We start from the raw sequence: 23,749 nt of genomic DNA, 5'->3' as shown, positions 1-23,749 counted from the left end.
TCAAAAGATTGGGCGCACACGATCGCGTGGATATTATGCTAATTACATGCAAGAACAGGAGAACGGGCGTAGGATGTGCCCAAGAAAATATCTGATTGGGAGAAACATTCATGGGGATGGACCAGATCAACATGGTTAAAACCCAATGACAATCAGTCGAAGTAGCCTTATGCTTTGCTTGACTTTTGCTTCCTTTTCTACTCGTCCTGCTTGCACGCTCTTCGATCACCAAGAGCTCATTCCAAGACGCATCAACTTTTTCGTCTGAGCCTTTGTTAAACCTCGCCAAAGAATAACTCCTCAATAAAAGGAATAACTCCTTGCTTCCAGCAGTTCCTCGAGACACGGATAAAACTTCATTGCGCAGCAACATGTAATCCGACAACCGGCACATGAGGCTCCACCCCGCAAAGCCAACCATCCATTCAATGCAGAGTGGTTTCCCTGAGAAATCAACATCTACCGACCACCAGCCAATCAGCGCCGTGAATCCCTCCAGCAAACTCACAGGAGCAGCCGAACGCAAGTATAACAGTCTCCTAACTCTTGCTGAACTGGTGCAAATCTTATTAAGCAAACGAACTAAGGTTGAATTGCTAGTATGATGATTCTCTCAGGTTGTGGTCTAAGAAATAATGTCTAATGCTAGGCATTTGTGACTGAATTCATCCTCCGTTAATATCACCATTTCCCTGCCAGTGTATGAATGAATGTGTGTGTGTGTGTGTGTGTTTTCGTTAGATTAGTTTAATGTGTATTAAAGTAGTTCAATAAAGTCTTGTTCAATTTTACATACAAGTGTCTTGTGCTGTGTGTTTACAAGTTACTCATTAAATGGTCGATTTGCTACCTTGCTCATAATCAGTGATCATATCTATATGATACTATTACCGTTGGCCACGGGGATAATAGTTGATAAAATACTAAATATACATTCTGATCATTTACCTATTAATTTGGTTCTAATTCACTGTAATTAAATCACCTTTGAGTTATATTGATCTGAAATTCCCTTACAATTGACTGCTAAACTGTATACAGTTTTTTAGAGATGTCATTGGCAACTGATTTCTCACCTAAAGTAGCTATACAAGTTTCATGTCTCTTTTATCACTTCTTGCATAATTTCATAATTTTAACTCAAATCTATATTGTGTCCATTTATTCATTAATTTGGTAAATGGCTGTCTTTTATGCCTTAAATGTAACAAATGCTATAGATTGTGCAAAAGGACATGATATAGAGAATATAAAAGTGAAGTTGATAATGTGACGTACTTTGAGCTGAGGCACCGTCTGAGTGAATAGGAAGCTCCTCCCCCACATGTGCGAGAACATTCACTCCATGTTCCCCAAGCGTCCCAGAGCATGTCCCTGTCTTCCTCTGAACGCGCGGTCCGTGAGCTCTAGGAACAGAAAGAGAAAGATTCAGAATAAAAAAAGTGACACAAAGTGGAGAGAACCAGTTAATCAACAAAAAACATACACATGATACAATGTATCACTTAGAGAAAAAAAGTTCCACTCTATGAAGTATAACATACACGGGCAGCCAAAAGTTTGGAATAGTGAACAGATTTTGCTCTTATGGAAATACATTTTTACTTTTATTCACCAAAGTGGCATTCAACTGATCACAATGTATAGTCAGGACATTAACGTCTTGAAAAATTACTATTACAATTTAACTTCTTAAACTACAATGAGTTCTCATAAAAAATCCTCCACGTGCAGCAATGACAGCTTTGCAGATCTTTCTGTCAGCATTCTAGCTGTCAGCTTGTCCAGATGCTCAGGTGACATTTCACCCCATGCTTCCTGTAGCACTTGCTATAGATGTGGCTGTACTGTCAGGCACTTCTCACACACCTTACATTCTAACTAATCCCACAAAATCTCAATGAGGTTAAGATTCATAACACTCAAATTATCTGTTGTCCAATGTCTGTGTCTTTGCCCGCTTTTTCTTTGCAATTCTTCCCATAAGGCCTGCACCCCTTTGTCTTCTCTTTACTGTTGTACATGAAACTGGTGTTGAGTGGGTGGAATTCAATGAAGCTGTCAGCTGAGGAAATGTGAGGCATCTATTTCTCATACTAGAGACTCTGATGTATTTATCCTCTTCTTTATTTGTACATCTGACCTTCCACATCTCTTTCAGTCCTTGTTAGAGCCAGTTGTCCTTTGTCTTTGAAGACTGTAGTGTACACCTTTGTATGAAATCTTCATTTTGTTTTGGGCAATTTCAAGCATCGTATAGCTATCATTCCTCAAAACAATGATTGACTGACAAGTTTCTAGAAAAAGCTGTTTCTTTTTTTTTTTTTTTTGCCATTAATGACCTAATATTGACATTAAGACATGCCAGTCTATTGCATACTGTGGTAACTCAAAAACAAAAACAAAGACAATGTTAAGCTTCATTTAACAAACCAAATAGCTTTCAACTGTGTTAGATTTAGTGGCAAGTGATTTTCTAGTACCAAGTTAGCAATTTAGCATGATTACTCCAGGATAATGTGTTGGAGTGATGGCTGCTGGAAATGGGGTCTGTCTAGATTTGATCAAAAATGACTTTTAACCGGATAGTGATGGATGGTGCAGTTTTTTACATCCTGACTATACTTTGTGATTAGTTGAATGCCACTTTGGTGAATTAAAGTACTAATTTCCTTCCGAAACAGCAAAATCTGTACATTATTCCAAACTTTGGCTGCCGGTGTAAATACCATTGTATATGAATATGGTAATTATTCAGTAGTACATTATTTCCATCTGATACCATCACTGCACCATGACACCACCAGAGAAGGCTACTAAGACTAGGTATAATTTTAAAGCTTAGAATCTGTACTTTACAATACATGTTGGCATTATGACCAAAACTGAACAAGTTTTTTACTAGTGTTTTTACAAAACTATAGCGAGTAATAGCTAAGTACATGTCTTTGACAACAGGTGCTGCTTATAAGCCGCATTTTCATTTATAACTTCAAAATATAACTGAACATTAAATATCATGTACATTACATAGAGGAGGATATTCCCGTTAAAACGAGCCCATACACAACATAATCAGATGCATACATCATTAGATTATCCACACAAAGCACAATGTGCACACAGCACATAATATGCTATCTGGCTAAAACACATTAGCTTTCCTAGATGACTTCATCAGAAATTATGTAGTACGTTATCCAGCGTCATGGAACGTTAACCAAATCATTTTAGGATTCTGATTGCTGAAACCTGAGGTGGAAATCATGCAAATGTGGGCAGAGAGGATTGATTTTTACACTCTAATTACATATGGCAACCAGGAGATTGGTGCCATCTCCTCATTATAGTATACTGACTAGTAACTAGTAATACAGTATACTGTAAATAGTAACTGAATGAGATCTTGTTACTCATACCAGCATACCTTTAGTCATTGTTGTATTTGCACATGTAATTAGTTCTTATGTAAAATTATTATGTTTATTTGTTTGAAGAGGGTTTTGGATGCTTGGAGAGGTTTTTGGACACTAGGAAAAATACATTTTGTAATGACTTAACTTTTGATTACTTTGTCAAATCAACACAAATACCTTATTAACACCCTGAGTTATATAACGTTAAATTGAAAAAATAAGAAAATAAGTAAATTTTTGGCTCACGTTTTCAGCAGTTACTTAGGCTGAGAATCTTATAATTTAGCATGATCTATATCATTAAAAGTATAAAAGTTTTCTTTAAAATGATAACAAACACATGACAAGTGTTGCAGAAAGCATCACATAGGGGCGATTTTACGAGTTTGCCATGTAAAAAAGCGGGAGGTGTGCACAATAAACATTGAAAACATGTATTTGTAAGAGAGAAAAAAAGCTTGCAGTTGCTTTGACAGCAGAAAGTAGTAAAATGACTTGTTTATATTTAGGTCTAAGCGTTTTCTTGGTGAATTAAAGTTAGTTCAATAACTGGGGTCTCTGATATTCATAAAAGATAAAGTAATATTTATTTAAAAGAAATGATGAGACATTCAATGTCTCTTTACAAATTTGGAAAGTTTTTAAATATTTATTGTTGCTTAGTACTCTCAAAGATATTATAGGTGATGCAAAAATGTGTGTGTAAAAAACACTTTGGTGTAGAGTGGCGTCACTTCATACACTTCAATGTATTCTGCAGCACTGATGCGAAAGACCTGTATAAACATCAGTCACTTTGCACATTAATAATTGCTCTTCACAATCACAAAAGTGACCGATTATGGTTTAATAATGGCAAATTTCTCTGAAAGGTGAGGAGTTTGGATCCCTACATTTGGTAAGGAAACATTGCATTAGTCAACAGTTCAACAGTCAACAACAAGAAAAAATATAATCAAAGACTGCAACAAGAAAGCTTTACTGTGGTACAGCTGTATTGTATTACATTAGTTCCAAAAAGGTATATGTTTAAACTAAGGTAAAGCGTAAAATGAACAAGCCAAATTTTTGATTACTGAGGCTATGACACTTTTGCCACAAAAATATAATTTTGGTCACAGACACAGCTGAAAAACGTATGATAACTTGAAGCCAATGAGCCATATTTAGATGAGTTAGGCCCAATAAAGCCCTAAGACTCATTCACCTTGTCAGCACTTTCCGAGCACATCTTGGTTGGCCAAGAGAATTCAGTGTGAAGACAGCAGAGAAACAATGGGACCCCAAGTAACCACAATACCTTCCTTCATAGAGATGACTGTTCTTGCCAACACATATCATTCATACAGCACTGCAGAGATATCATAGTCTTCAGTCTGTGGTAAAATACTTAATTCTGCAATTTTCTTTGCTGAATCAAGAGTCAGATCAGACCTAATTTAACTAATTATGGCAAGTCAGAAATATGAAACTCAAACTTTTAAATTTTATACCAATCTGAATACCATTCATCTGACATACCATACAACTGCTTCTAGTTTATTTGACCCGGATCGCCTGCTTGAAGTGTCACAGACTGAACGTTGCACAACATTTGTGAATCAGAGGAACACAGTTTCAGTCCAGGCTATTATAAAACATGTTTAAGAGGAATAAATATGAGTGTTCCACAGGAAGAAAATTTATTTGCGCATGTTTCGTAAAGTTTGTAAATGAAATCTGATTAAACGTGATACCCGCATATATGCAGACAGTATATGATGAGTTTTATTGATATTTGCCTTTTTATCATTTTACAAGACATTTAACAACAGGAAAATGTAGTTAAGAGAGAGAGAGAGAGAGAGAGAGAGAGATAGAGAGAGAGATAGAGAGAGAGAGAGAGAGAGAGAGAGAGAGAGAATAAAACACCCGAGCACTTTAAACATTGTGAGCTCATCCACATCTGTCGAGGCTCTGATATGCGGGACAGTTTAAATGAGACAGTGTTGCACACCGATGTATTATTGTGGTAACACGAGGGCATTAACAACAAAACGAACTGTGATTGGAAATTTACGTCTCAGATAACTCAGTAACTCCATCAAGTGCAAGCAGGTGATTCTCAGCTCTGTTGTGGCTTAAGAAACTAATTGGCCAAACTAGAAAATATATCGCCCACTCCCAATAATAATAAATACATGTTTTGGTTGACCACTAAACTGAACTTTTTAACAAACATTTTTAGTTACATAGCCCAAAATTTGGTTGCAAATGCGAGTCATTTCCTCTAATAGTAGAGGGCTGGACTTAGAGTAAACAAGACTGTTCCCTTTACAAAAAGCTTCACTATGATGCTGCGCTTTTGCTAAGTGCTACGGGGAACAATCCTGCATTGTGAACAGCTGTAAATTTGTGTGTAACACGTCAATGAACATTGACCGGAATTTATAGCCTCGGCTGGTGATGATCATTAGATGCACCTGTGGCCAGGCTATAAAATAGAGGCATCACCAGCGTGTCGTCAGATATTTTTCATTCAGAGCATACTGTGCTGTGTGTCTCACAAACCTGCTAAAAAACTTTCTTCCCTTTTGTTAGGAGTTAGAAATTGTTAGGCAGTGCGCAGAACTTTCTTTCCTTTCTCTCTCTGCTCTGAAAGAGATTATATATATATATATATATATATATATATATATATATATATATATATATATATATATATATATATAAAAGAGAATGGCGGAGAAACAGAGCAAACTGATAAAGAGTTTCCTTGTCAACGTTACATGACTGACAAGGACACGCATGAGTTTTGTTTTGTTTGTTTGGGAGAAGAGCACGCGGCTCTCACGTTGGGGCAGGGCGGGTGTGCGCATTGTGACCTTTCGGTCAGAATGCTTCGCGCTCGCCTCGCTTACTTCCGAGAGCCAGCACCCGCACTTCATTCGTGGGGCTCTCGTATGGATCTGGCTGAGGAGCGAGAGACGGGTACGTCCCTTTTGCTCGCTCTCTCCCCAGATCCGGCTGGTCCTTCGCGTGAAGGACCAGCCGGATCTGGCGCCTCTTCAGTTCAGGAGGGGGACCTCGATTCTCTTGGGTCTGCAGATTTCGAGTTACCCACATCCAAGCACTAAAAGCATGACACAAAATCCTCTGAAGAGTTACTTGATGTGGTTACTCATGCAGTGGCCAGACTTCAATTAGACTGGCCACGGGACCAAGAAACCCCCAAACGCTCCAAGTTAGAGGACAGATTTCTGTCTGGTGGCCAAGGGAAGGGAACACCTCATCAGTCCCTTCCCTTCTTTGATGACCTCCACGATGAGCTTGCTCGTTCGTGGAGGAAACCTTATACCTCGCGAGTTCACCTGCCCTCGACGTCGTTATATTCGACTATCGTGGGTGCTGAGGCGCGAGGGTATTCAAGGATGCCGCCGGTCGAAGAGACACTTGCGGGTTATCTCTCGCCGGGTTTGGCATCATCTTTGAAAAAACCTGCTCTCCGCTCTAAGCCATGCAGAACTACCTCCATGCTATTGGGGAGGGCTTATCAAGCGGCAGGTCAGGCTGGTGCTGCGCTGCATACCATGGCTGTGATACAGGAGTACCAGGCTGACCTGCTAAAAGATCTGAGTGCGGATGTAACTCTCGACGAAGAGGCCTTTTCAGAGCTTCGTCGAGCTACAGATTTGTCTCTCCGTGCGACCAAGCAGTCAGCCCGTGCCATTGGCCGGTCTATGTCCGCTTTGGTCAGTACGGAGAGGCATTTATGGCTTAACCTTTCAGGCATCCGAGATAAAGACAGAGTTTTCTTACTCAATGCCCCGGTTTCGCCTTCTGGTCTCTTCGGAGACCCAATGAATACGGTTATCTCCAGATTCCAGGAGGCGAAGGAAGCCTTTGGGCTGTTTCTTCCTCGCCGCACTCAGGGGGCAGGGCCGTCGGCCACCCAGTCTCGCCCCGATTCTGCTACGAGAGAGGCTCAAAAACAGAGCGTGGCGAGTCGTGCTCCCCCTCGTAGGGACTGGGGACAGGCTCGTCGCCCTCAACAGCCACCCAAGAAAGACCTCAGGGCTGTGATTTCTAAAAGAAAGAAACCCTGACGGTCTTGTACCCCACCTTGTGAGGGTAGTTCCCTTCGGGACGGGGCGCGTGTATCATCCACTTCGGCCCTCCCGATACCCTCACGAAACCTCTTCACTCCTGCCGCCTTTGGTGTTTCGGGTGATAGAGGCTTCCAACAAAGAGTTGGGGGTGGGGGTCCAGAAGTGGACCTCTTCGCCTCTCAAGAGACTGCACAATGTCCCCTCTACTTCTCTCTGAGTCATCCAGCCCCCCAGAATGTGTCTGTATGCATTTCCCCCGGTTTCACTGCTCCTGGGAGTCTTAGCCAGAGTTCGCCAGCAAGGGTCTTGCCTCTTACTGATAGCGCCTCGCTGACCGAACAGGATTTGGTTCTCAGAGATGATAACTCTCCTCGACGGCTCGCCTTGGGCGATTCTGGACAGGAGGGACCTTCTGTCTCAGGCACAGGGGACGATATTTCATCCCCGGCCCGTATTGTGGAAACTTTATGTTTGGCCCCTGAAGGGTACCAACTGAGGGACACAGGGCTGTCGCCTGAAGTTATCATTCTTAGTGCTAGGGCTCCCCCCACCAGAAGAATCTACACCAATAAATGGGGCGTCTTCGAAAAGTGGTGCAGTTTACATGGTGCAGATCCAGTTAACTGCCAAATTGTTTCAGTTCTGGACTTTCTGCAGGAAAAACTGTCAGCAGGCATATGCCCCGCTACTCTCAGGGTTTATGTGGCCGCCATTTCACCCCTTTGGGGAGGCACCCTCTACTCGCTCGCTTCATTCTTGGAGCCAGGCGACTGAGGCCTCCTGTTAGGACCAGAACTCCCTCATCGGACTTAGCAATAGTCCTGGAGGGTCTGGTTGAGACCCCCTTTGAACCTCTAGAGTCAACATCTGACAGACTTCTGACTCTCAAGCTGGTTTGTCTTGTGGTGATTACCTCTCTTAAGAGAATCAGGGATCTACAGGATCTGTCTGTTTTGCAGGCCTGTTTAGAGTTTGCCCCAGGTATGGCCAAAGCTATCCTGCATCCTCATCCTGACTAGCTTCCTAAGGTGCCTTTTTCGACACTACACCCTGTCACTCTGGAAGCCTTCTGCTCCCTGCCGTTTTTAACGCCGGAGCAGGAAAGTCTTCACGGACTCTGCCCAGTCCGTGCCCTTCAGACTTATGTCCACCGCACTAGCCAGTGGCATAAGTCAGGGCAATTATTTGTCTGCTTTGGGGGCCGTAACAGGGGGGCGGCCGCTACCAAGCAGACTATGTCACATTGGGTGAGGGATGCTATTGCCCTGGCCTATGAGGCGCGCGGTCAAGCTTCGCCAGTAGGTGTCAGGTTCACTCCACCAGAGGGGTCGCCGCCTCTAAAGCCTTGGCTAGAGGGGTCCCTCTGCAGCAGGTTTGTGATGCGGCAGGCTGGTCCTCTCCGCACACATTCATCAGATTTTATAGTTTGGATGTTCATGCTACTCCGGGCTCTTACGTCCTTGAGTCGACATCCCAAGCTCATGCCTGTACAAGTTTGTGACGCGGCAGGCTGGTCCTCTCCATACACATTCATCAGTTTTTATGGCAGGCTCATGCCTGAACAAGTTCGTGATGTGGCAGGCTGGTCCTTTCCGCACACGTTCATCGAACTTTATGGGCTAGATGTTTCTGCTAGCTCATGTCTGAGACCTCTCGCGTTTTTGTGAGCACACTTCACAACCGTAGGGGTCTGACAGCCCCAGTGCGGCGGCGTGGGTATTGCGTTCCCCGTAGCGCTTAGCAAAAGCGCAGCATCATAGTGAAGCTTTTTGTAAAGGGAACGTCTCGGGTTACATGTGTAACCCTTGTTCCCTGATAAAAGCGGAACGAGATGCTGCGCTTTTTTGCCGCACTGGGACGTCCCAGGACTGCTCTTCAGAAAAAGTTATCTGACGACACGCTGGTGACGCCTCTGTTTTATAGCCTGGCCACAAGTGCATCATGATCATCACCAGCCGAGGCTATAAATTCCGGTCAATGTTCATTGATGTGTTACACACAAATTCACAGCTGTTCACAATGCAGGATTGTTCCCTGTAGCGCTTAGCAAAAGCACAGCATCTCGTTCCGCTTTTTCAGGGAACAAGGGTTACACATGTAACCCGAGAAGATTTTGGGATTTGGGACATATGAGGCCAAAGGAAGCAGTTTGGTGTCAAGTCAAGTCAAGTCAATTTTATTTGTATAGCGCCTTTCACAACACACATCGTTTCAAAGCAGCTTTACAGAATATCAGCATTAACAGACGATAAAACTGTAATGTCTATAAAGTCGATTAATCATCATTGTGTAATTTCGATAAAATACGATTTTTAATAGTGTTTAAAAATAATTAAATGATAATTGTATTAATAACCCCAGTGAGCAAGCTGTAGGCTGACTGTGGCAAGGAACACAAAACTCCATAAGATGTTGATTAATGGAGAAAAATAACCTTGGGAGAAACCAGACTCACTGTGGGGGCCAGTTCCCCTCTGGCTAACATTTTGAATGTAATGTAAATATTAATTATATATAGTTAAAATCATGGTTTAAAATTATTAAACTAAGTGTTAAGGGTCAGTGATTAAACATCGATTGTGTTTGAACTGTAAGATTAATGACCAAAGTATTTGAAGTCCATCTTGATTAATTGCAGAAGTTCACATAGATGCAATTGTCCTTGTTAATTGGCTGATGAAGGCTTTTGTTGGCAATAGTTAGTCTATGCATTCCATTTCAAGATCGTAGTCCATCTATAGACCGAGGTGATGCAGGTTGGAGTTGGCATCATTTCATCCTCTGAAGTCCGTCATAATAGATTGAAGTGATGTGTGGCTGGCACCGGCTGCATTTAGTCATCATCATTTTGCGACATGTAGCAGTGGAGTCCAACATGAAGCAGGAATGGTGCTGGATCCAGCCGGTTCTGGTGACCTCAGGATAGGAGTCCCGAGGTTGAGACAGGGAAACAAATAAAAAGATGTAAGCGTAGATGCCATTTAATTTATTGCAGAGTAAGAGATTATGCTCAATGTTTCCGGTTTCTGGTTCCGGCAGACCCAACTAAAGCAGCCTAATTGTGGGTTGGAGGATAAATTAGGTGTATGCCTGGCTAAATAGATGAGTCTTTAGTCTAGACTTAAACTGAGAGAGTGTGTCTGCATCTCGAACAGTGTTTGGGAGACTATTCCATAGTTTAGGAGCCAAATATGAAAAGGATCTTCCTCCTTTAGTGGATTTTGATATTCTAGGAACTATTAATAGGCCAGAATTTTGCGATCATAATGAACGTGTTGGAATATAGCGTGGTAGAAGATCACTTAAGTACTGCGGAGCTAGACCATTCAAAGCTTTGTACGTAGTTAACAGAATTTTAAAATCAATACGGAATTTAACAGGTAGCCAATGTAACGATGATAAAATGGGGCTAATACGATCATATTTCTTGGTTCTCGTCAGCACTCTGGCTGCTGCATTTTGAACCAATTGAAGTTTATTTATTGATCTTGCTGGACATCCTCCCAGTAATGCATTACAATAATCTAGTCTTGAGGTCATGAACGCATGAATTAGTTTTTCGGCATCAGCAACCGAGAGCATATGCCTTAATTTAGCAATATTTCTTAGGTGGAAGAATGCTGTTTTACAAACATTTGTAATTTAATTTTCAAAGGACAGATTGGTATCAAATATAACACCTAAGTTCTTCGCTGTTGAAGATGATGTAACAGTACATCCATCTAGAGACAAATTATATTTTAGTGGCTTATTTTTAGAGTTTTTTGGTCCAATAATTAGAACCTTGTTTTGTCAGAATCGAGTAGAAGGAAATTTCTGGCCATCCAATCTTTTATTTCATTAATACACTCTGCTAATTTTGAGAATTGTGAAATCTCATCAGGTTTTGAAGAAATATAAAGTTGTGTACCGTCAGCATAGCAGTGGAAACTTATTCCACGATTCCTGATAATATCTCCCAGGGGAAGCATATACATGGAGAAAAGCAGAGGCCCAAAAACTGATCCCTGTGGCACTCCATATTTTACTTTTGTTTGGTTTGACAATTCCTCATTTACATAGACAATGTGGTAGCGGTCTGCTAAATATGACCTAAACCATGCTAATGCCACTCCACAAATTCCAACATAATTCTCTAGCCTATTCAAGAGAATGTCGTGATCTATCGTGTCGAATTCAGCACTAAGATCTAAAAGCACTAGAAGAGAATTGCAACCACGATCAGATGATAAGAGCAAGTCATTTGTAACTCTGATAAGTGCAGTCTCTGCACTGTGATGAGGCCTAAATCCTGACTGAAATTCTTCATATATACTATTTCTCTGTAGAAATGAACATATTTGGGAGGATACTACCTTTTCTAGTATTTTTGACATAAACGGGAGATTTGAAATCGGTCTATAATTAGCAAGTTCTCCAGGATTAAGTTGTGGCTTCTTAATTAGCGGTTTGATAATTGCCATTTTAAAGTTTCTTGGGACATGTCCTAAGCATAGCGAGGAGTTAATGATATTAAGAAGAGGTTCTGATATTACAGGAGATACCTCTTTTAAGAGCTTAGTTGGTATAGGATCTAACAAACAAGTTGTGGCTTTTGATGTTTCGATAAGTTTTGTTAGCTCTTCATGACCTATGATAGCTGAAGGATTGAAGTTGCACATGAGGGAAATTATTCAACATTGTTTTCTGGGGTGCTATGACAGATGATTGCATAATTCCAATTTTATTTCGGATTATTTCAATTTTATCTGTGAAGAAATTCATGAAGTCATTACTCTTGAGCTGTGACGTAATATCTGGTTCGGTTGAGGCTTTATTCCTAACCAATTTAGCCACAGTACTGAATAAACATCTAGGATTGTTGTGGTTATTTTCTATGAGTTTACTAAAATATGCTGACCTGGCAGCTTTGAGTGCGTGTTTGTAGCTACAGACACTATCCTTCCATGCACCCTGAAATACTTCTAATTTTGTATTTTTCCACATGCGCTCCATTTTCCGAGCTGCTCTTTTGAGAGCATGAGTGTGATCATTGTACCATGGTGCAGGGCTTATTTCTTTAATTTTCTTTAATCGAAGTGAGGCGACAACATCAAGGGTGCTAGAGAAGACTGCATTTAAATGTTTTGTTATTTCATCAAGTTCTTCTGGGCTTTGGGGTTTATTGAGTATATGAGATAGATCTGGAAGAGTATTAGTGAAGCTATCTTTAGTGGTCGAAAGAATGGTTCTACCTGAATGATAGCGTGGTGTAGATTGAGTAACATTAGCTGATTGCAGCATGCAAGAGACGAGGTAATGATCCGAGATGTCATCGCTCTGTTGCAGAATTTCTATATTATCAACATCAACTCCATATGAAAGAATTAAATCTTATGATTATGGCGATGAGTTGGTCCTGTTACATTTTGTCTGACTCCATGAGAGTTGAGAATATCGATAAATGCTAATCCCAATGTATCATTTTCATTATCTATGTGAATGTTGAAGTCACCAACAATTAAGGCTCTATCTACAGTAACTACAAGATCTGATAAAAAATTTGCAAATTCACTAAGGAAATCTGAATAAGGCCCGGGTGATCTATATATACACTGTAGCAAGGGTAAAGGATGACAGAGATTTTTTATTTATATTTGTATTTGACGGTGTCACCTTAAGCATTATTAGTTCAAAAGACTTACATTTATATCCTGTCCTCTGAGTAACACCAAAAACTTCACTGTAAATTGTAGCAACACCTCCTCCTCGACCCTTCAGACGAGGCTCATGTTTATAACAATAACCTGGGGGAGTAGATTCATTTAAACTAATATATTCATCCGGTTTAAGCCAGGTTTCAGTCAAACAGAGCGCATCCAATCTATGATCTGTAATCATTTCATTGACAATTAGTGCTTTGGTAGAAAGAGATCTAATGTTTAGTAGCCCTATTTTTATAAAAAATGTACATCATATTTGTTTGTTTTGTTCAAGTTTGACCTTAATCAAATTTTTTCTAAATGATTTAGTGAGGGTTTTGTGTTTGGTAGTTCGGGGAACAGACACAGTCTCTATGAGATATCTAGGTGATACAGTCTCTATGTGTTGTAGTTTATGTGACCTGTGTGACGTCTCAAGGCAGCTAGCAGACATTCGGATTAACCAGTTTGTCTGATTCCTGACCTGGGCCCCATTTAGTCAATTAATATCATTATTAAGTCTATGAGCCAAATTACTAGAGAGGAGAGCGGCACCTTCCCTGGAGGGATGGAGTCTGTCTCTCTTTAGCAGGTCAGGTCTACCCCAAAAACCTTTCCAATTGTCTATAAATCCTATTTTATTCTGCAGACACCACTCAGACATCCAGCCATTCAGTGACACTAATCTACTATAAACCTCGGCACCACGACGAGCAGGGAGGGGACCAGAGCATATTACAGTGTCTGACATCGTTTTTGCAAATTTGCACACCTCTTTAACATTATCTTTAGTGATCTCCGACTGGCGAAGCCGGACATCGTTAGTGGTGACATGGATAACAATTTTAGAAAATCTACGTTTAGCATTAGCCAGCACTTGTAAATTTGATTTGATGTCAGATGCTCTGGCCCCCGAAATGCAATTAACAATAGTGGCTGGAGTCTCTATTACCACGTTCCTTACAATAGAATCACCGATAACAAGGGCTCTTTCAATATGATTCTCAGTGGGTGTATCACTGAGTGGGGAGAATTTATTGGAAACCCTAACAGGAGCGGGAGAGTGGTGTCTCTTTGCTGAACGATTATGCCGCCGAGACGTCACCCAAATGCCCTGCTGCAGTGGCTCTATAACCGGAACCAAAGTGTGTGTGTTGCTCTCTGTACTGCCCGCATCCGAAACAGTATCTAACGGCTTCTCTTTCTCACTGACCTCTACTGGTGTTCGGATGCGAGTCTCTAACTCATTAACCTTCTCCGTCAGCCTGACTAATTCCTTACATTTATCACAAGTGAATCCCTCACTGCTGACGGTGGAGGCTATTTTAAACATGTGACATGCAATGCATGAACAAATAACATGAGCCGATGCCATGACTTACCGCAAATTGTTCATTGTTCCTGAGCGGTGAGGGTTTTGAGATTGATTTGAATCCCTCACAAAATGGTTTGTTGTTGGTGGTGGTTGTTCTGATAAGCGGTGCTTTGCGATCGATGCAATAATCTGTGTACCGCAGAGGAGAAAAAACGGGTGCGCGCTGAAAAAATGCACGCAGTTTAACCGCGATAAAAATAGAACGCGGATACAGGTGGAATATGCGCGCAGTTGAATCCCGATAAGAGAATAATATGGGAAGACCTGATGTGTGCTTAAAAATGGCAGATGTTTAAGGATTAAAGGCTACAAACACAGACTCTCTGGTGTCTGCACAAAAAGTGAATGGGAAAGAATATGGTCTGTTAGGATATGGTTGAAGCTCTCATGTTTCCTCCAGAATATTTCTGTCAAATGTCAGAGTCATCCTTTTCAGCAAGAAATGTTAGGCCTTTTAAAAAGATCCAGCCAATTTTTATATCCTCCAATATAATTGCTCAGCAAAGCATTTGGCAGTGAGAAGATAGGAGAGATTAATCTGGTTCCAAGATCAACATTGTGTGAAGATAAAATTAGAACCTGCAAGGACACTGTGCATCAGAGGCATGCCTTGACAACCAATGGGGAAGCAGGCTTGCTATTGTAACCAAGCCATAGAACCAAGATCAAAACCAAAGTCTCTTTTCACAAGGGAATTGCCACTCTTCCACTGTTTCACCTCATTCCTGGTCAGTTGTCTAATTAGACAGATAAATATGGCATTGGATTGTCATGCTAAGGGGATCATTCCAAATCTTTGTTCACTGGTTCACCACCACAACTTTCCTGTCTGAAACTACAGTACAGACGAATTCCAAACTGTATTATTGCAACCTTGAAAAGGAAGGGAATGCTACTCGAAGGACCATTCCAAATGAAAAAGGAAGTTTTTGAAAAAAGTTTTACACATATTTTTATCACTCTCAAATCAAACAACTGATTAACATCCCATTTGCAGCAGTCAAATCAAATATGGCTACTATGGTTGTATCATGACTTTTGGTCACACAACATCTGAGAATCAATGTTTGATGTTGATATTATTTTTATGTTTTTGACACTCAGCTTGTGGCATATTTTTGTTCCTTTCTGGAACTTGACAGCTCAGAGTCACAATTCACTTTCATTGTATGGCAAAAGCATGTAATGATTTCCCAAATGTTTCCATGTGTGTTCCACCGAAAAAGGCCATTCGAGTTTGGAGTGATATTAGTGTGAGTAAATAAATAAATAAAGTCTTTGGTGTAATTAGGGCAGGAGTAGACAACCATGCTCCTGGAGAGCTACCTTCCTGCAGAATTTAGATCCAACCCTAATCAAACACACCTAAACCAGCTGATCAGGGTCTTCAGGATTACTTAAAAATTACAGGCAGGTGTGTTGGGGCAGGGTTGAGCTGAACTTTGCAGGAAGGTAGTTCTCCAGGAGCATGGTTGGCTTCCCCTGAATTAGGGCATGGTGATACTTTCGAATAGAATTTGCCCCAAGTCTGTTAGCTTCTCAATGACCAATATGACACAAATTGGTCACTGAGTTTGATTAACATCAACCCTAGGTGACCATCTTTTTTGCTTGTTACAGGCTTATAAAAAACTCTTTAAAACAGAGTCTTGATGGCCAAACTCAGCTGGGGCTTGGGCAGTTCAAAGCAATGCTATAAAATAAAAAGTCAGGAATGATTAATTTGGGAGTGTAGTACTATTGTGGTTGTCCAGTAATCCGCAAATGTCACCCAACACAGCCATTGTATCCAGTCCATGCAAGCATAATGGATATTGCAGCATATGCCAACATCACAGATGGGGGCCATTCAAGTCTGTGAAAGACCAAAGGGAATGTGTTTAAAGCACCTGTCTTTTCAGTATTCATTTGAGCCCCATGCGGGCAGTAAGACTGGTGGGGTCCTTTCAAATCCCCTCATTTTCATGAAACCTTCAGATGGCATTCATGGGATTTATTAATGGAGAACTCCTGTGTCGAACACCTGCTCTGAAGCACATAGTAACCAATGAACTGGGAAATGTTTTTCAACAGCTAGTGAGCAAAAAAGAGGCACCAAGCAAAAACCTGCAGGGCATGAACATTTTCTCTGAAAAATAACTTTTCGCACTAAAGTTTTTTACATTATCCCAACAACTAGGCATCTCGTTTAGTTAAGGATGAAAAATGGCTCTGGTGAAGAAAGAAGATGAAGCTAATGAAACTGTTGGATTATTTTCTTTGGGCCCAGTAGCAAAATGGCTCATTATTCATCTTAAGTTCCAAATTATCAAAGAAGGTATGCTATAAACAGCCTACACATTTGCAATTCTAAAATATAACTGAGGGGAATGCACATGCTGAGATCTAAACACAGTTGATGGACCATTGAAAAAAAACATATTAGCAAAGAACCTTCTACAAAACGTTGGCTGCACCAAATCTGAATAAATAAACCTTGCTCCTGATTTTAGTTTCAGTTACCTAGTTTCCTGTGAAAAGCAATTGGTGGGTTTGCACTCAATTCTAGAATGCCTATTCACTTGACAAATTTAACGGAGGGCGATTAAAGGCTGCACTGGCAGTCATCTCAAGTGTAAAAAGCAGCAATTCCTAGGTTCCTTTTCTCAAACATATTGAAAGAAAAGGGAGGGACCAATCAGTGGGCCCCACAATAAAAATGCATACAAAATTTGGAGTGACTATTTGCACCCAGTTGTAAACAACCCCTGCCGCACAGCTATTTGCGCCCCAATAGTCTTTGGAAACAGAAATGTATGACAGTCTGCATTTTGCTGCATGTTGCTTCAGTGGCATGGGGCGTAACGCCGGTGAGACTGTGCCTTTTCGACCTGTATTTGATTCCGCGTTTGCCACACTCTTTTTCCAATTCTGTCTCCTCTCTTAACATTTTCTTTAATACTACTCAAAATAATACATACAAATTAATATAAAGGAAGTTTCACTAAAGTAATATTGTAATAACCATGTTTTTTGGAGGAAACCATGGATTTTATTAAATGTAACAATGCTGTTACACCAGTAATGTGGTGTTTATAAAGTAACGATGTTTCATTTTGTGGTTACTATGATTTTACAAAAAAATACCATGGTGATACTATGGTTACTGTAGTAAAACCATGGTTAATTTTTGTAAAGGAAGGTTTGGGTTAGGTTTAGGGGTAGAGGTTGGTGTAGTGTGCCCGTGTTTTGCCATGGAAAAGTACATTTAACCGAGCCTTGAAAATGAAGCAAACTGTTTTTTGTTTTTTTCTGCTGTGCCTTTACGAATTCTATGTAAATGCTCTCTCCACATGTGAAATGAACAACAGATATTTGGGCTGCTAAGACAAGTTGGGATCCTTCAGAGTTGCAGGTGCTACACACAGAAACAGCACAAGTTTTGATCAACCCACATTTTCCCCTGATCATTACTTCTGGCATTAGCAATAATAGTATCTATACTACTTCCTCCATATGTCCTGTCTGGGCGTAACACGTATTTGAACACGGAAAAGACATTGTGTGCGGTCATTGTCATGTCTTCATGTGTTCAAATGTATTTATCTGTCAGATGTGAGAATGTTGAGGAAATGCAGAATGAGTTGTTCTTGTTGCATTTTTTTCTATATTTTTTTTCAACTGGAGAGGAAGTTTCGAGTTCAGAAAGTTACTGTGTTAGGGGCTGTTCACTGAAAACACATTATATCCATCTGGGCTGTCTTTTGATTCTTTTTCTATGTAAATAAAAAACGACGGACGTATTTGACAGTTGCGCCACATCTCACTTTTTATTTCAGCATTTCACGCAGGAAAGCCATGTTTTTAGATGTAGTGTCAAGTTAAAAGAACTTTAAAAAATACCTGCTTTCTGTTCCATTCATTGCACTGCATCTAGCTATTTATTTAACGCTAAATAAGGTCTGAATGGCCCTAATAATTTAAACATTTTTTTTTTTATAGCACAACAATTGATTCCTTATGATTTGACCCCTTTAAGTCTTAGATATCTGGTTGGATAATTTTTGCTTATCCCTTCATCAACCAGTTGCTGTTTTCACTATGACAGTAAAATACAAAATTAACCCTTTTATAAACCAACAAACATCTTCCTTTCCTCTCCTCTTCCCTGGGAGCTTCCTCTATGGGCATGTATTATATTTTCCATTTCCAACCCCTGAATTTTAAGTGACATGAGAGATCATTTTAGTTCAAGAAGGCAAGGGTGAAATCCCATACCATGGACCATCAGCGTCTGAAAAGGACAAACTCAACAGACTTGTGAAATTGATTTAAGATATTTGCTTGCTCAAAGAGCACCCATTGACAGCCTACAGAGCCCAGCACAATGCTCACTTTCACAGACCCAGGGTTACATCAATATACATGGAATGAACTTTATTTAATTGGGAAGTCATATGATTACCTCACATCTGTTTAAGCTCTTGCCTGCCTCTCAGTTCCAGACACTGTATTTGTTCACAGACAGTGCCTTCTCATTTTAACAGTTTGGAAGGGATCCCTAAAGACTTCACTTTAAATAAACCAATCATGCCAGCAAAATGTGTTTGAGGGTTTTCATAAATAACTTTTTCACAATACCATTCTTTTGAAGAAAATATGTCCAAGTGTTGAGAAACAATATTGTCTTTAGCATAGATGGACAGATTATCAATAAATATGTCCAAATTTCAACTCTTTAATAAAGCAGAAAAATTACATGCCAATGAAGCTATAAACACACCACTACATAAAAAACTAAAATATAAAAATATAAAGTGAAATCTAATAAAAAACTAAAATATAAAAATATAAAGTGAAATCTAATAAAATATAAGTAAAGTAAAATAATGTAAACAAAGGCACAAAACTGATACACAACAATAAATGTACATCTAAAATGTCTAGAAATAGAATAAAAAGAAGAAACAAAATAAAATAATAAAGAAAGCAAAATTATTTCACTGTACCAGGAGCAAGAGAGAAGCCAGTAATACGACAGCAGCCGCAGTGGATTGGTCCATGCCTCCTAAAGGGATGCAAAAATTTTCAGTGCTTGCGTTTGAGTTTAGATGAGAGCGTGTGTGAGTGTAAGCCTGGTGTGTGGAGTCTCACTTTTGGTGTCTGGTAGATTGTGCTGCCCGTGCTTCGCTCTCACACTGTTCCTTCTTCGTTCATCCCTCAACCAAAGCAATCAGAGGGGGTTTTGGAGCCCCAAGAGCACCCCAGTCCAACGTGCCAACCAATCAGAGGGGGCCCCAGTCGTGCATGCTAAAGCAAACACACGACCTGCTCCAGCTGCAGTTTCACACATTCACACACTCTCTGCTGTTATTCCTTCAATTCCCTCTTGCCCTTCACAGTGCTCTCGATCTCTACCTAACTCAAATTCTTTGCTTGTTTCTCTTTTTAATCTTTTTTTTTTCTCCTCCCCAAATGTCTCTATCTGCTTCTGTCTTCTGTCTTCTCATTCCAGCTAATCTAAGTTCTGGCCTGTCTTGCTGCCTACTTACAACAGTCAACTTGGAAAAATCTGGTAGATGACTAAATCATTATAAATTGCACATGCAGATGCACTGCCACAAGCTAGCTCTCTGTCTCTCTCTCTCTCTCTCTCTCTCACTCCTATTCAAACTGGTCAGATTGCGTGACCCATTCAAATAAAATGAAACAGACTCATCAAGCATATCTGGGCCCAGTTGCAAGAAACCCCTTCAGTTAAGCCTAATGTACATGACTCCAGCTCGTCTCCTTTGATATTTTGAATGGGCGACTGGACTGTAACGAGAAGTCTCAGATCTCACAACGAACAGTCTTTTTGTGTGTGCACTCCTGCGACAGACTGAGACGAGTCCCAGACGCTAGGACAGTTTTTAAATCAGCTTGATATCTAGATGTCTTGTTGTCAGGTGTGTCCTGAACAATGAGCCACAGCCAATTAATTATAGAGACAGTGCAAGAGGAGATAAAGGTATTAGGAAGCAGAAGACAAAAATTCTAAAATAATTCTAAAATAAAATAAAACTTCACCCACATCTCCCTACCTGATGTCTTTATTTTCTTAGCTGTTTTTGTTAAAGCTACAATATGTCAGATTTTTTTGGTAGAAATTAAAAATGTTGATAATGAGCAAGTACATCAACAATCCCTCTTCCAAACCATGTTTTTACCTTACCCCAATTCACTATGGTAAGCCTATAATAATGATTTATACTTTAGAGCTGTCGGGACGGATTTGGCAGGAAATTGCATCATTTCCATCATTCATCCGTGAAATTGCATCATGTCCGTCTTTCATCCGTGAGTGTATACGTCAAGTCTGTAAATTTAGAAAATAAGGTCCAGCTACTGCGCATGTATATGTGCAGTGGTAGGTGTGGTAGTAGTTTGAAGCTGAAAGCTTTAGCCACAACTATGAGTGACATCGACCATGGATCATTAAAAAAGGCAACTCTTTGAGGAATCACCTGTTTTCCAAAATAAAGAAACCTTGAGTAGTTGTGCAAGCAAATAGTAAAAGCGGCAGAGCCCGTAAAAAAACATTTAACAACATTAGATTGTCTTTTAAGAGGTGGCAACAACTCTTTAATTGCCGGACAGGTAAGATATTTTATTGGACCGATAGCAGGTAGCTCCCATAGCGTAGTTTGTTAGATAGCGTTAGCCACTCTACTGGGGCATTTTATTATGGATTGTGGAACTGAAGTGCTTTCAATAAAATTTTCGAGGAAGGAAGGACAATGGAAATAAATGTACTTTTATGCTGGTTATAATGCCAATCTCTTATCTATTTACTACCTTCCAAAATTGGTTCCAAAATACTACCTTCCAATTAGTTCCAAAAAATGTACTATTTTTCATATTTTTAGTCATAACAGTTTCAACCATTTTCTTTTATCTGATGACTAGAAATCTTTTTTAATGCTATTTATTTTCATAAAATATGTGTTTTATGTTTTCAATAAGTCACAACTACGGCAGAAGATACCTGATCATAGAAACATTTTTGGATAAACGTCTTTTTCTTCCTTTCATTATTTTTTTAATTAATTTTTTTATGGAGAGGGGGCGAGTTTGTTTGTCGTGAGAGACATTCACTCTGATAAGATGATCTAAGATGGTACTCCTCAAACCATCAGATTCATCCACGCAGAAGAGCAGAGTCAAAGCACAACTCATCTAATTAACTAAACAATGTTCCTCCACAGGTAACTTGCAGTTTTATGCTTCAACTGCTAGAGTGCCAGAACTTACATAGTGTAGATATACAATTTCCCTTTGGCAATTAGCAAAAGGGCGTGAGCCTTTCTTTCATGTTTGTTAAAAGAGGAGAGCAAGGTTTAGGTAGTAGGAGACAAAAAACTATTAGAAAATAACATAAAAATCACCACATCTCCTTTCCTGCTGTCTTTATTATTTTTAGCTGTTTTTATTATTGTATTTTTTATTTTTTTTCTCCTTAGCACAAATTGCAAAACAGGTGAGAGTTGTTCTTTCATGTTTGTTGACATTATCAAGAATAAAAAGCGCAAATAAAATAAACTTTGTGAATACATTTTGTTATCATAATTTTAAGAATTCTGGGAGATCCATTTGAAACGGGATGACGCTAAAGGCAGCTGTAACGGTTAAAAGGGAAAAAAAAGCATATGATCAGAAAATTTAAAAATGAAGCCCAATTACAGATACTGCACTAAAATATATCAGAATTCTGCTCTAAACATCATGTTTGTGAATAATTAAGAGAAACTGCAACATTTTTTGGCACTCTCTTTTAATTTTTTTGCGCTTTATTATCATTCAGTAAAACACAGATGTAAATATTTATGCATATATATTTTATATATACATGTACATTTAAATTGTATGCTGTATGATATAAATATGATATGTAATATGAAATAAAAATAATATGAATGTTTAGATTATATTTTACCTAGTGTTTAAAATGCCTCATTATCATCAACAAAGCTTGTGCTTGCAAATATGTTTTCAGGTTAAATGAGTAAAATGCACTTTAAATATGCCCATATTAGAAAATCCCCATCGTATGATTTCTGAAGGATCAAGTGACACTGAAGACTGCAGTAATGATACTGAAAATTCAGCTTTGATCACAAATTGCATTTTACAATATATTTAAATAGAAAACTGTTCTTTTAAATTGTAAAAAGAGTTCAGAATAGCAATGTTGTTTCTGTATTTTGGATCAAATAAATCCAGTCTTGGTGAGCAGAAGAGACTTCTTTTAAATAGTAGTGTAGTTCTAAAATTAAGTAAAGTCTTTATGTAAAGAAAATATATAGTCAATGTAGTTTATGTGGGTGATCAGTTTGTTGCTGAAAAGCAGTATTTGATTTTGTGTGAGATACTAAAAAGTGTGAGAAATATAAAAGACTTGTGTTGGAGTGTTCACCCGGCTCCCGTTTCCTCATTCCAAGAGAACTCTACAAAGTCAGAGACCTTGTCACAGTCATGTAGTGTACTTTATGAAAACTCTTAGAATTATAACAATACACTTACAATTAAGTTATAATTGTAAGTGTATTGTCACTAAAGCCCCTTTTTCAACTTGCATTAACATGCTTTTTAATATATTTTAATAGTATATGGATATTCTTTAGCTGGAATGCATTCACACCTTGCAGTCAAATGCATCTCCACTGTGATCGGATAGAGACCCGATCAAAGTTACCTGTGCAAAATGTAAAACTATACTTGCATATTACACCAGAGGTTATCTGAAATGTTGCCTTCTTTAAGCAAATTAAAACATTTGACGTATAATAAAAATGCTTTCCAAAACTTTAACAGTCATGCTTTTTTTCATTGAAAATTTCTGAGACACTAAAGCTAAATTTCAGGTCGGCAAAGGAAAATTTATGAAATTCTTCTCAAGTTTGCCGCTTTATAAGTGCTAATTATGCTTCTCATCTGAAACACACAAGTGAAGCCTGGTTTCAAGTGAGTGTCATGTGAGCCACAAAGTATTTTGAAAACAGGAGAGAGACGTGAACAAGTGGGGATTTCAATAAAGAGAAGAAACATTCCAAGTGTAATAATTCATTTTCATATTCCACTGTAATAATTCATGGGATATTGTACATTTTTAGGGTGACAGGATTTCAAACCGGCAGTGTTTTTTGTGGTTTTCACATTGCAATGTCAGAA

At 39.4% G+C, this 23,749-nt stretch overlaps 1 protein-coding gene across 1 annotated transcript in view; it reads right to left on the bottom strand.

Moving 5' to 3' along the window:
- Positions 1-19,928, bottom strand: part of LOC127660092 (ADAMTS-like protein 1) — a 131,384-nt gene extending 111,456 nt beyond the window's left edge. The window contains exons 1-3 of the mRNA XM_052150164.1: positions 19,694-19,928; positions 19,549-19,607; positions 1,279-1,406 (exon numbers count right to left, since the gene is read on the bottom strand). Coding sequence (XP_052006124.1) covers positions 1,279-1,406; positions 19,549-19,602 — 182 coding nt within the window. The 5' untranslated portion in view covers positions 19,603-19,607; positions 19,694-19,928. The remainder of the gene's footprint in view (positions 1-1,278; positions 1,407-19,548; positions 19,608-19,693) is intronic.
- Positions 19,929-23,749: the final 3,821 nt, after the last annotated feature.

This window comes from Xyrauchen texanus, chromosome 2 (assembly GCF_025860055.1).
Source record: "Xyrauchen texanus isolate HMW12.3.18 chromosome 2, RBS_HiC_50CHRs, whole genome shotgun sequence".
Lineage (NCBI taxonomy): Eukaryota > Metazoa > Chordata > Actinopteri > Cypriniformes > Catostomidae > Xyrauchen > Xyrauchen texanus.
The sequence above is the reverse complement of the archived record's forward strand: the minus strand, read 5'-3'. Positions and strand labels throughout refer to the sequence as shown.